The 12,583-nt window shown below is 46.0% G+C and overlaps 1 protein-coding gene across 9 annotated transcripts in view; it reads right to left on the bottom strand.

Annotated features, from left to right (window-relative positions):
- TFDP2 (transcription factor Dp-2) overlaps positions 1–12,583 on the bottom strand; it is a 192,721-nt gene that overhangs the window by 95,061 nt on the left and 85,077 nt on the right. For all 9 annotated transcript variants that reach the window (XM_075937642.2, XM_075937641.2, XM_075937643.2 and 6 more), the window contains one exon: positions 9,614–9,717. In XM_075937642.2, the coding sequence (XP_075793757.1) occupies positions 9,614–9,717 (104 nt within the window). The remainder of the gene's footprint in view (positions 1–9,613; positions 9,718–12,583) is intronic.

Raw genomic sequence — 12,583 nt, 5'->3', positions numbered from 1 at the left:
AATTGGGGTCTGTGTGCGCAACGACGATTGGCAGAGTTCTCATGCCCTCGATACAGAAGTCAAACTTGCTGTTTTGAGGCGGACGTGCCAGCCACTCTAGATGGTGGTGGACGTCTTCGCTGAGGTCGCTGTCTAGGTCGTGACTGGTCAAACGTGCGATTTTGTTGTCTACGAGACTGATAATCATACCGTCTCTGATATGGGAAATAACGACGACGACGGAATGGTGGGACGTACATTCCCAGCGTACGGAGTGTCGTTCTTGAATTTTTGCCCGTATGAAGTACCTCATCGGTCTTTTCTGCGAATAATTTTACCCTGTTAAACGTAAGGTCTTCGACCTTGGAGTGTAACTCCTTGGGTACTGCCGCTGTGGCAAGCCAGGACGAACGTCTCATAGACACTGCTGTGCTACCCCTCTAGCTGCCGTGTCTGCTACATCCATAGCTATCTGGAGATTCGCCTTCGAACTCGCATTGCCTTCCTTGAGGATTGACCGTAAGAGCTCTTTATCGGCCTCTGATGTTCTTTGGGCCAGGTCTGTAAGTTTCGCGATATTATCGAAACTATGGTTTGCCAACAGAGCTGCATAATTCGCGATGCGAAGAAGTAACGTGGCCGATGAGTATACTTTGCAGCCAAATATGTCCAACTTCTTGGCCTCCTTATCTGCCCCTACATTTCAGCTGTGGGTTCTTAGCTCTTTGAAGAGCTGCATCGACGACCAAGGAGTTTGGTTGAGGGTGAGTAAAGAGAAATTCTGAATCTTTAGAGGAGACAAAATAACGTTTTTCCGCCAGTTTCGAAGTTGGAGCAGTCGAAGCCGGGGTATGCCAAATTTCTGCTGCTGACTGGAGGATTGCCTCACCAATAGGGAGAGCAACCTTAGATTGTTGCTTAGGATGTAAATTTCTCCAGAGTTTGAATTGTTTCGTCAGAACATCTGATAGCTGAACGTCCTGAGACTGAGCCACCCTCCTAAAAAGATCCTGAAATTCTTTTGTGTTGTCAGGAGAAGAGGAATCCCCCGCAAACACAGCATCGTCTGGGGAGAATGACGAAATATCTTCTGGAGATATAGTATGCGGGTGATCGTCCGTATCCGAGATTTGTCCTTCCTTGGGCTCCGACAGGTGAGCTGAGGCTAAGGGGTCTCCGGACGAGGTGTCGCCCTTTGACAATCTTGGATTGGAGGTGATTGTCGTGATTCATGAGGAGTCTGGCAGCAGCATAGAGAAGAACGAGATTGAGGTCCCCATATTCATAGGATGACCGGTGACTCCTGGAATCGAAGTGCTCAGGGGACGATCGCAGTGAGGAATATTTGCTAACATACCCGCTGTGATAAGATCTCGGAGGGGAGTAACTTGGTGAGTGAGATCTATATGATGATCCCCGATGATAACAGGGATACCGGTCGCGATGTCCAGAATGACGAGACCTCGATCTCCATCACGGAGAGAGCATTGTTCGGCTGTGAGACGCCGAGTAATCTCTGACCCTCGCTGAATGACACGGTGAAAACGAAGGTTCAGGTGATGGTGAAATCGAGTGTCTTGGCATTGACTTCCTAGCAGCCTTTGTAGGGACTTCAGAGGCAGAAGCAGCGTCCCTCCCTTCTACTGGTAAGGAACAGGGGGAGGGGATTGACCCTCCGTCATGTGCACAGTGCTATCATGCTGCTGTGCTAGGATCCTGCATGGCACTGCAGCCAGCTCCCTGTCCGCTGAGACTGCCAATCGAGCGTGATTTCCCGGTGCCGACTCGGCACGGTGCTCTGCTGTTGGGCCCATTCGTGCTGCTCCCCGGGCCCGTCTGTCATTGCCGATTCTGGTGCCGTCTGCGGCACCGGCTTGTCCTGGTTTATCGGAGCCGCTTGCAGTGCCGCTAGAGTTTGCGGCTGCTCAGACAGTAGCGGCTCAAGCACCTCTGGCGGTGCCGATCGCTCCCGATGAGCTGGACGCTTAGAGGGGTGCAGAGCCGGTGCCGATGACGAGTGGCTCGGAGGTGCAGGAATCACCGGCAGCGTCCGGTGTGTTTTTTCTGGCTGTCCTGCCGTCCCGGACGTACCAGGCTTGTGTCCCTGACTGACCCGGGAAGTGGATGGAAGAGAGCGCGTAGGAGAAGCTCTCTTCCTCTTTGACACCATTACCGTGGGTGATTGTGATCTCCTTTTCTGCCCTGCGGGAGGTTCTGAGACCTGGTCCTCAGAAGGCTGTAAAGCCTTATCCCACAGGAGTCGTTTTAATCGCATGTCTCTCTCCCTGCGTGCCCTCTGTGTCAATTTCGCGCAATGGGTGCATTTCTGTGGTACATGCGATTCTCCTAGGCATCTGATACAAGCTTCACGCCCGTCAGATGCAGGCATGGCATCCATACACTGAGCACACCGTTTAAACCCGGGTGACCCGGGCATGATGCTCGCTCAGCATAACTATATACAAGTAATCTAATAAACTAAGAATAGTAACTATAGAATTTTTTTTTTTTAAGAAAATTAACAATTAAACTACTACCTAACTATATGAACCAGAGTTAACTACCTATGATTTCTTCCTTTTTTTTTTTTTTTTTTTTTTAAGAAATGGCTTCTCTCTGAGGAGATAAACGGCGCTCCGCCAGCAACCACAGGCGGTTGAGAGGAACTGACAAGGGGGGGCCGGACCGCGAGACGTTGCAAAGGCGCGAACGCCGCGCACTGCTCTCAGGCATGCGTGGTCCGGCCCGGCTACGGCTCTGGAAATCTCCGACTAGCGGCGCCGGGTCGGGACCCGATACCTTGAGTGGAGCACCCACGGGGACCACTCGAAGAAGAACTAACGATACAGCCAAGAATGACCCTGAGTAGGTTACTGCAGATTATGTAGCGCTGATAAGAACGATCAAAGAATTCAGAGCACAAGTGGTGTTCTCGTCCATCCTCCCTGCTGAAGGGAAAGGACTGGGCAGGGATTGTCAAATTGAGGAAGTAAATGCGTGGTTGTGCAGATGGTGTCGCATAGATGGCTTTGGTTTCTTCGACCATGGGACTCTGTTCTGGGCCCAAGGATTGTTAGGAAGAGATGGGATCCACCTAACCAAGAGAGCAAAGAGCATCTTCACGGGCAGGCTTGCAAACCTAGTGAGGAGGGCTTTAAACTAGGTTCGTTGTGGGACGGTGACCAAAACCCTGAGGGGTGTGGGAAAGTCAGATACCAGGAAGAAATGCAAAGTGGAACGAGCAAGAAAGGAGGACCCCTGATTCGAATGGAGAAGATAGGGCGATCAACTGGTTATCTGAAGTGTTTGTACACTAATGCAAGAAGCCTGGGCAACAAACGGGAAGAATTGAAGGCCATGGCCCAGTCCAAGAAATATGATTTAATTGAGATAACAGACTTGGTAGGATGACTCGCATGACTGGAGCGCGGTCATGGAAGGGTATAGACTGTTCAGGAAGAACAGGCAGGGGAGAAAAGGAGGAGGAGTTGCACTATATGTAAGAGAGCACTATGATTGCTCAGAACTCTAGAGGAAGAAAAACCTGTTGAGAATCTATGGGTTAAGTTTAGAGGTGCAAACAACAGCAGTGATGTTGTGGTTGGTGTCTACTACAGGCCACAATCAGGTGGATGAGGTATATGAGGCTCTCTTCAGACAACTGAGAGAAGCTTGCAGATTGTAGACCCTGGTTCTCGTGGGGGATTCTAATCATCCTGACATCTGTCGGGAGACCAATACAGCAGTACACAGGCAATCCAGGAAGTTTTTGGAGAATGTTGGGGATAACTTCTTGGTGCAAGTGCTGAAGGATCTGACCAGGGGCCGTACACAGCTTGACCTTCTGCTCACAAACAGGGAGGAACTAATAGGGGAAATAGAGGTAGGTGACAACCTTGGAAGCAAAGAACCTGAGATAGTAGATTTCAGGATCCTGACCAAAGGAAGAAAAGAGAGTAGTAAAATACACACTTTGGACTAGGGCTCGACAATTAATGTAATCTACTCACCCATGGCGAGTAGATTACAAGCCAGCACGGCCGCGCAGCGCGGTCTGGGCATGTGCAGTGCAATCTGCTCATGTGCATCGTGCCAAACCACACGGCTGGCCACAGCTTGGTGAGCCCTGCTTTGGGCTTTAGAAAAGTAGTTTTTGACTCCCTCAGAGACCTGATGGGCAGAATCCCCTGGGATGGTAACATGAAGGGGAAATGAGTCCAGGACAGCTGACAGTATTTTAAAGAAGCCTTACTGAAGGCACAGAAATGCTGATGCATAGCAAGAGGCGCAAATATGGTAAGAGACCGGCTTGGCTTACAGGGGAAATCCTTGGTGAACTTAAGCACAAAAAGGAAGCTTACACAAAGTGGAAACTTGGACAAATGACCAGTGAGGGGTATAAATGTATAGCTCGAGAATGCCGGGGGGGTTCTCAGAAAGGCGAAAGCGCAATTGGAATTGCGACTGGCAATGGATGTGAAGGATAACAAGAAAGGTTTCTACAGGCATGTTAACAAGAAGGTGATCAGAGAGGGTCTGGGGCCCATACTGGATGAAGGAGGTAACCTAGTGACAGATGATGTGGGGAAAACTGAAGTACTGAATGCTTTCTTTGCCTCTGTATTCACAGACAAGGTGGGCTCCCGGACTAATGTGCTAAGTGATACAAGATGGCATGAAGATGGACAGCCCTTGGTGGGTAAAGAACAGGTTAGGAACTATTTAGAAAAGCTAAACATACACAAATCCATGGGTCTGGACTTAATGCATCCGAGGGTACTGAGGGAGTTGGCAAATGTCATTGAGGAGCCTCCCACCTCCCAAACTACAAAAAGCATTGGAGAGGGTCCAGCAGAGGGCAACCAAAATGATTAGGGGGCTGGAGCATATGACCTATGAGGAGAAGCTGAGGGAGTTGGGTCTGTTTAGTCTGCAGAACCAAAGAGTGAAGGGGGGGGGATTTGATAGCAGCCTTCAACTTCCTGAAGGGGGGATCCAAAGAGGATGGAGAGAGGCTGTACACTGTAGTGACAGATGGCAGATCAAGGAGCAATGGTCTCAAGTTGTGGTGGGAGAGGTCCAGGTTGGATATTAGGAAAAACTATTTCACTAGGAGGGTGGTGAAGCACTGGAATGGGTTACCTAGGGAAGTAGTGGAGTCTCCATCCCTAGAGGTGTTTAAGTCTCGGCTTGACAAAGCCCTGGCTGGGTTGATTTAGTTGGCATTGGTCCTGCCTAGAGCAGGGGGCTGGACTTGATGACCTTCTGAGGTCTCTTCCAGCTCTTTGGTTCTAGGTCCTGGATTGCTGTGACTCTGGGCTGTGGGAGTAAAGCTATTGCTGTTTCACAGTCCAGGTGAGCCCCATGAAGTCTAGCGTCTGTCGGGTGCAAGACACACTTTGCTGGGTTCATGCATAGCCCGAGCCTGTTGAAAAGAGCCCTGGTAAATGTCAGTGTCTGTTGTGTATGATGAAGGGATTGCCCCTTTATGAGGCAGTCATCGAAGTAGGCAAAGATGGTGATTCCCCTTGTTCTGAGGTGGGCAGAGACCACTACTAACACCTCTGAGAATACTCTTGGGGAGACTGATAGGCCGAAGGGCAGTACTCTGTATTGGAAATGTTTGTTCACCACTGTGAACCTGAGAAATTGTCTGTGTGAGGAGTATATTGCAATGTGGAACTAAGCATCCTGAAGGTTGAGGGTGGACAGCCAATATCCTTTCTTGAGGGCGAGTATGACTGTAGTGAGAGTTATTTTGAATTGCTGGTATTGGACATACCGAGTGAATGTCCTGAGATCTAGTATAGGTCTCCAACCCCGCACAATTTTCTTTTTTGAGAGGAAATAGTAAAGATAAAACCCTTTTCCTCTCTGCTCAAAGGGTACCTCTTCTATGGCCCCCAACTGCAGGAGACTATGTGCCTCTTGCATGAGCACCATCTCATGAGAGGGGTCCCGGAAGGGGGATGGGGATGGTGGTTGTAGGTGGGAAGTTGGAGGTAAAGGAAATTATGTAGCCCATGTTAATGATCTCAAGAACCCGTTTGTCAGTTGTAATTGATTGCCAGGCAGGACAGAATGCTGCTAGTCTGGAGCCAAATATAATATAAGGCTTGGATTGTATGGGGGCTGTCCAACCCTTGACCAAGGCTTCACAATGATTGATGTGCTGGAGCCTGTTGAGTGATGGGCTGTTCTGATGATGGTCTACGTTTGGGTTGTCTTGAACATTGTTTGTTATTATATTACCTAGTGTGGTTGAAAGGCATCGGTTTGTATCTGTAGTTAAATTGTCCATTCTGCTTCCTCCTATTGGCAGGAGGTTGGATGCCAAGCGTTCGGAGAGTGACATGGGAATCTTACACAGAATGAAGAGAGATATTCATGGTGTCTGTGAAGATTTGGGATGTCTCAAACAGAAGGTCTTCAACTGTGGTCTGGACTTCTTTAGGAAAATCTGAGAGTTGGAGCCAGGATGCATGTCTCAAGACCACTGCGAATGCCAGAGATCTGGAGGCTGTATCTGCAGAATTGAGGGCAGACTGAAGCACAATTCTAGAGATTAGGGAGCCCTCCTTCATCAGAGCTTGCTAAAACCTAAGGAAAAACTATATAGCACTTTAAAGACTAACAAAATGGTTTAACAGGTGATGAGCTTTCGTGGGCCAGACCCACTTCCTCAGATCATATTCTATTGCAATTCTCTTCCAGAATATGATCTGAGGAAGTGGGTCTGGCCCACGAAAGCTCATCATCTGTTACACCATCTTGTTAGTCTTTAAAGTGCTACACAGATTTTCCTTTTTTTTTTTTAAGCAAAATCAGACTAACATGGCTTCCTCTCTATTCATCAGAGCTTTGTATTGTTCTCTTTTGTTGTCTGAATATCAATAAAAGTCAACAGTTGATCAAAGATATAATGTGTATATTTGGAAAGAAGCGCTACGTAATTGGTGATGCATAGTTGGAGACTGGCAGAGGAATATGCTCTCTTGCCCATGGCATTAAGCCTCTTCCATTCTTTGTCGTAAAGGGTTGACTGCATGGCCTGCTGCTTACCTCTTTAGTTTGAAGCTTCTACTATAAGCGAGTTCAGAGGAGAGTGGGTGAAAAGAAATTTCATACCCTGTGGGGCGACATAATATTTTCAATCAAGTCTCTTTGATGTTGGTGGGATTGTTGCTGGAGTTTTCCATAGAAACTTAGCTGGGTCTATCAGTGCCTCATTCATGGGTATAGAGAGTCTGGTTTGCACTGAGTCATGAAGGATGTTTGTTAACTTATCCTGTGTATCCGGAGGATCGGAGAGGGATATTTCCAGTTTGTCACTTATCCTCTTAAAAAGATCCTGAAAGGACTTAAAATCACCCCCCGCACCTGTAGTTAATGGAGATGTAAATGTATCTGCCGACAAGGATGGAGAAGAATGTATAGGTAAGGGTCAGTGTGAGGGCTGTTCCATCCCTGCGGTCTCCATGTCGTCTTTGCATTCAGAGAATTCAGACCTGTCCAGCCAGTGTGACCTAGGTGGTTTAGGTTTGGCAGATGTATGGTAATGATGCCCACTTGGAGAATAGGCTGTTGTCTGAACGTAGTGGCATGAATGGTGGTCCCCAGTGCTGTTGGCACTGTTGGGGGTGTACCGGTTTTGGTAAGGATTTCTTAGGTAGAGTAGGTTGAGCTAAGTCTTCCTCCTCAGAGTCACTGAATCATGGTGATAAAGCCCCAGGAGTAGAGGAAAATGAGGACTTAGAACCAGCTGGGGTACCATTGGTGCAGAAAAACGGGGTTCCTGGAACCGAGGCTACAGAGCGCTTCGCTGCTGTGGTGAACTGCAGAAACACAAGAGGCGGGCCCATTGGTGGCATAGCACTGTGAGGGGTTGGTGGCGGGAGTACATAAGGCACTGAGAGCATACCGGGCGCTTTCGAGTGCTTGGTTGGTGCCAACTGTTCAGCGGGCTGACAGTGCCACCGTAGATCTCAGGGTTGTCGGGTCCCACTTTTTTTCCTGCCAACGTTTTAGCTGGTGCCGAAGTGGTGACTTTATACATTGGCCTAGCTGCGTGAGGAGGGACACGGTCCCTGTTTGTGGTTGCAGCTTTTATGGGCGCCAGAACCTGAACTTGTAACTGTCCCCCTTGGATGGTGTAGGGGCAGCAGTGTCAAGTGCTGAATTTGTCACTTTCCTTGCCGGGGATGTAGACCTGGAGGAAGTCTGAGACCTCTTCCACACTGAGGGAGACTTCAGTTTGGTGCTCGGGCTTTTACCTGGAATAGCCCTCTCACCTCTGCCCCTGGTGGGCTATGCCTGTGGAGAGGTTAGGGGAGCATCTGAAGGAGGCTTCAGTAATGTCTCCATCTGCAACACACATAGTTGTAGCTGCCTGGCTCTCTTTGTGCACTTAGTTTCTTGCAGTCCTGACAGCACTCTGTCTTATGGTCTTGTCCCAGACAGCCAACACACAAAGAGTGCCCGTTTGCTACAGCTATAGAAAGACCACAGCCCAGACACTTTTTAAAGGAGCTGGGCATGACCTGAGTAATATTTTGAACAATAGTAACAGCTATTAAAGCGGAGCCATGGGAGGCGGTGGGAACACTGCCTGACAGAGATCCTTGTGGGTTTTTTTTTCCTCCCCTCAAGTGAATAGCGTCCGTTAGTTGGTTATTAGGTAAAGTTAAGGCTAGCTGAGAAGCTGAAAGGATGGAGAAGGTTGAATGCGAGGGCAACTGCTGATCTGCAACCAAAGCTGGTGGTGGTCAGAGAAGAACTGAGGAGCCAGGTGGCCACACATGGCATTACACACACACTAGGCATCTTGCGCCACAGCCCAGCGTGCATGGCCAGCCGGGGGCCACTGCTACTAACCATCTCTGACTGGTGTGCGCAGAGGCGCTGATGCACATAAGGTAGAGCACTCATGGGGATGCTCCTCGAACAACAATCATTACAACACATTCCTGTACAATGCCTTGGATGGCTCTTGTACATGGGCCATGTATTCTAAGCAATAGTTTACTACAATGTCTAGTCTATATATGCAAGACTACTACTGTGCTATCCATTAAGAAATTGGCCTGTTGCCTAAAATAGTTCTCAAAATATAATCTCTTGAACTAGTGCCATACACTGCTTAACTAGCATAGCAAGTAGCAGACCATTTTTTCGCTTTTATAGATATAACAAGTTGAAACTGTAGGCACATAGCAGAATTCCAAGCACACTCTTGCCTTTTGTAAGGAGGGAACATAACATGCAAAATATTGAACAGCAGAGGCAATGTTCTGCCGGGGGGAAATGTTTCAATATGATTTTAATTAAAGGATAACTACCCTGTAATAGAAGTAGCTGAATATTTTTGCATGAGCAGCCTCCACTCATTCTAGAAATATAAATATGCCCATACAGAGCATATGGGAATGGTGTTAAAGTGCCAAGAACACTATTTCTACTTCATTACCTGTGGATACAAGGAGAAGCACTTATATCTATTTAATAGCATTTATGGCTGGAAAAGAAAGCTGCAGTGGTAGTTTGTATCTTCACTTTTAAACTTTGTATGTGCTCAAACAGACAATAGGTCACATAGTTATACAATGCAATGTTGCCCAGAGTTTTGAGTACTTACCATTTGGGGTCCAACATTCACGTTTATTGGTCCTAAGGTTTTTGGCAAAATCTTGGCTGGTGAATTGGTGCTGGAAACTGGTAATGCAATTATTGAAATGTTACCTAAAGAAAAATTACATATAAAAAAAGAGAGAATTATAAATTATTCCCTTAAAAGTAAGTTATGAGTATTGCTTTTGTTAACTTTTTCTTATCAAATTTGAAATGCGAGTTTCTTCTCTTTCTTATACTTTGCAAACATATCCTCATAAAAGGTCAAGGTTTTTAAAGAAGTACTGTCAACTCACCAGGCTCCAGATTTTTACCTACCTTAATTGTTACATTTTAATTTACATGCTTCCTGAAATAATATCCCCCCATCTCACAAAAAAAAGAGGAAACCACTGGCTGCCACATACTTTAATATAAAAAGTTAAAATCATGGGTGTGCCTACAAAATTAGATCCACATATGGATTACATTTCTATATACTTATAGTGGGCTAATGCTGTCACTCTAGTATAAAAAATGAGTAGTCCTTAGTCAAAATATATATAACTTTCATGGCAAAAGCCACTTCTTCAGATGAGAAAAGGGGGAGGGACCCAGAATTTATAACAGAAAAAAAGGGAGAAAGAGGGAGAAGCTAGGATGATGGCTCTGCTAACAATGCACCTAGTGGTAGATCCCACTACAAACTATCACCAAATAGCTTCAAGAGCTAGCCAAGTTAGTCTGTAACTGGAAAAAACAAACAACAAATAGTCTTGCAGCACCTTAAAGACTAACAAAACACGTAGATGGTATCATGAGGTTTTGTGGGCACAACCCATTTCTTCAGATGAATAGAGTTATTAAAGGTCCAGTTGCAAAATAATTAAGGGATTGGGGGGGGGGGGGGAGAGAAGAGAGAGGGAGGAAAAAAGGGGAAAGAAAGTCAATTAGAGTCTCCATGTGAACACATTGTAAAACTGACAAATCAGATTTAGAACAGAAGAGGGGTGAGGGGGAGGGCTAGTATCTATGAGATAATGATACTAGCCACTGATAGCTGTTTGACAATCCAACTGGGCATTGGCTCCTCTCCTTTCTCTTGTCTCTAGAGAGACAATATCTGCATATTTTAACAACAGCCATACAACACAATCTCATAACTGCATATTGCATATGAGAGGAGGGATGTTAGCAAATGTGGTTTTGGGTAAACATGTAATCACTGAATTTTTCAGCAGTTACACATTTACACACAAGGGGTCGGACGGCTCCCCGCGTGTATCGGCTCCTTTCTGCTCCTGCCCATGCTGTTGCCTCTGATAGAGAGGAAACAATGCTGAGGATGAGGGGCGCAGATGGGAGCCAGTACACACAGGAATATGGCTTTTAAGCCGGTTCCCTGCGTGTATAGACTCCCATAGAGTTACCTGCCCTTGCCTCTGCTGTCTCCCATAGAGGGCTACCCCAAGCACTCTCTTTACCTACCACCTATCTATTGAGAAGGCCCAATTAAGGGGAATCTGGACTTCTGGGGCCATGCCCAAATTTAAGGACTTGGATAGCGAGCATTTTGAGTTTCTGGGCCAGTAACATAAGAGAACAGGGAGGCAAGCACCTCCCTCTAACCCTTTCAACTGCTTACTCAGTGACCTAGCCACTAGGCTACACAGCAGCCAGGGAACCCACTCACTGCACGCTTTACAGTATATGTAAGATCACAATCATATAAGCATAAGGAATATGGGAGTTACAGAGTGCTCCCCCAAGTACAGAAAAATCACAATAGCCTCTGGTATTAATCTCTATATGTCCTGGCACCCAAGATATTCAGTCAATCAAGTCTGAAGGACTTGGTGCATCTCCATCAATGTGAAAACTAAATTTTCTTGTCTTTACTGGGATCTTGCTTCAAGTCAGCAAACCTGAATTGAGAACACACTTTTTTGTAGGGAAAACGAAATCCAAATACTCTAAACCTACCAGATCCTCCTTTCAATTTTTGTGAAGACACAACACATACTCTTTTGCACACATGGATCATCAACTAAGTTCTTCAGGACATGGACTATCTACTATTCTGTGTTTGTAAAACACCTAGCACAATGGGGCCCTACTTTCAGTAGGTCCCTAAGAAATACCACGATAAACATGATTAGTAATAATCATTAGCAGCAATATGAATCATGGTAGCTGAACTATTTTGAATGCCTGTACTAGGTGGTAAAAACCTATGGCACAGAATCTCTCCTAGCTGCTAATACAAAATAACTAGTTTGGTTTTACGTTTTCTCCCAAGCTCCCCTGCACACTAGGGAGAAGCACTCCATGAACATCTGCAAAGCCACCTCATTACCTTTCTGAAATCCTCTTAACTCTTTTCCCCCCCATGATGACTTTAATAAACTTGACAAAGGTTAGACTGATGGGTGCACAGATACCACTGCCTATTATGCTGATCATTATTGTCTCTCTGCACTCCCTTCTTCTGTAACCATATGCTGTGTCTTGCCTTATACTCTGCTAGTAAGTTATTTTGGGGTAGGAACACATTTTTGTTCTGTTTGTACAGCACCAAGCACACTGTGTTTTGGATCCATAGCAAGAGAATTTAGGCAATATGGTAATACAAATAATAAAGCAATAAGATTACTCTTGTATGCCTAAACCACATCACATATTCCCATTGTTTACATTTTGTGTAAACAGCACTGGGCACTACTAGCACCCAATTAACCTTTTTAAATGGTTATTCTTATTTTAGGAACTTAAGGCAAGTGCTTCAGAGATAATCCAAGTGACTTAATAGTTTCAAAAAGTAAACTATCATATACTTTGTTTGAAGGTACTATTTTCCATTAAAAACCTGTCCCGTAATCAAGCCTGTGTCTATAATCATACTGTATATAAAAGCAATGCACAAAGTAAGTACTGTTTGTGTCTGGTACAAATTCAAAATAAGGGTCTGTCAGTGAATAAGTGCATTAAAATGCTATTG

The sequence above is a fragment of the Pelodiscus sinensis genome, chromosome 10 (assembly GCF_052426305.1).
Source record: "Pelodiscus sinensis isolate ZL-2025 chromosome 10, ASM5242630v1, whole genome shotgun sequence".
In the NCBI taxonomy this organism is placed as follows: domain Eukaryota; kingdom Metazoa; phylum Chordata; order Testudines; family Trionychidae; genus Pelodiscus; species Pelodiscus sinensis.
The sequence above is the reverse complement of the archived record's forward strand: the minus strand, read 5'-3'. Positions and strand labels throughout refer to the sequence as shown.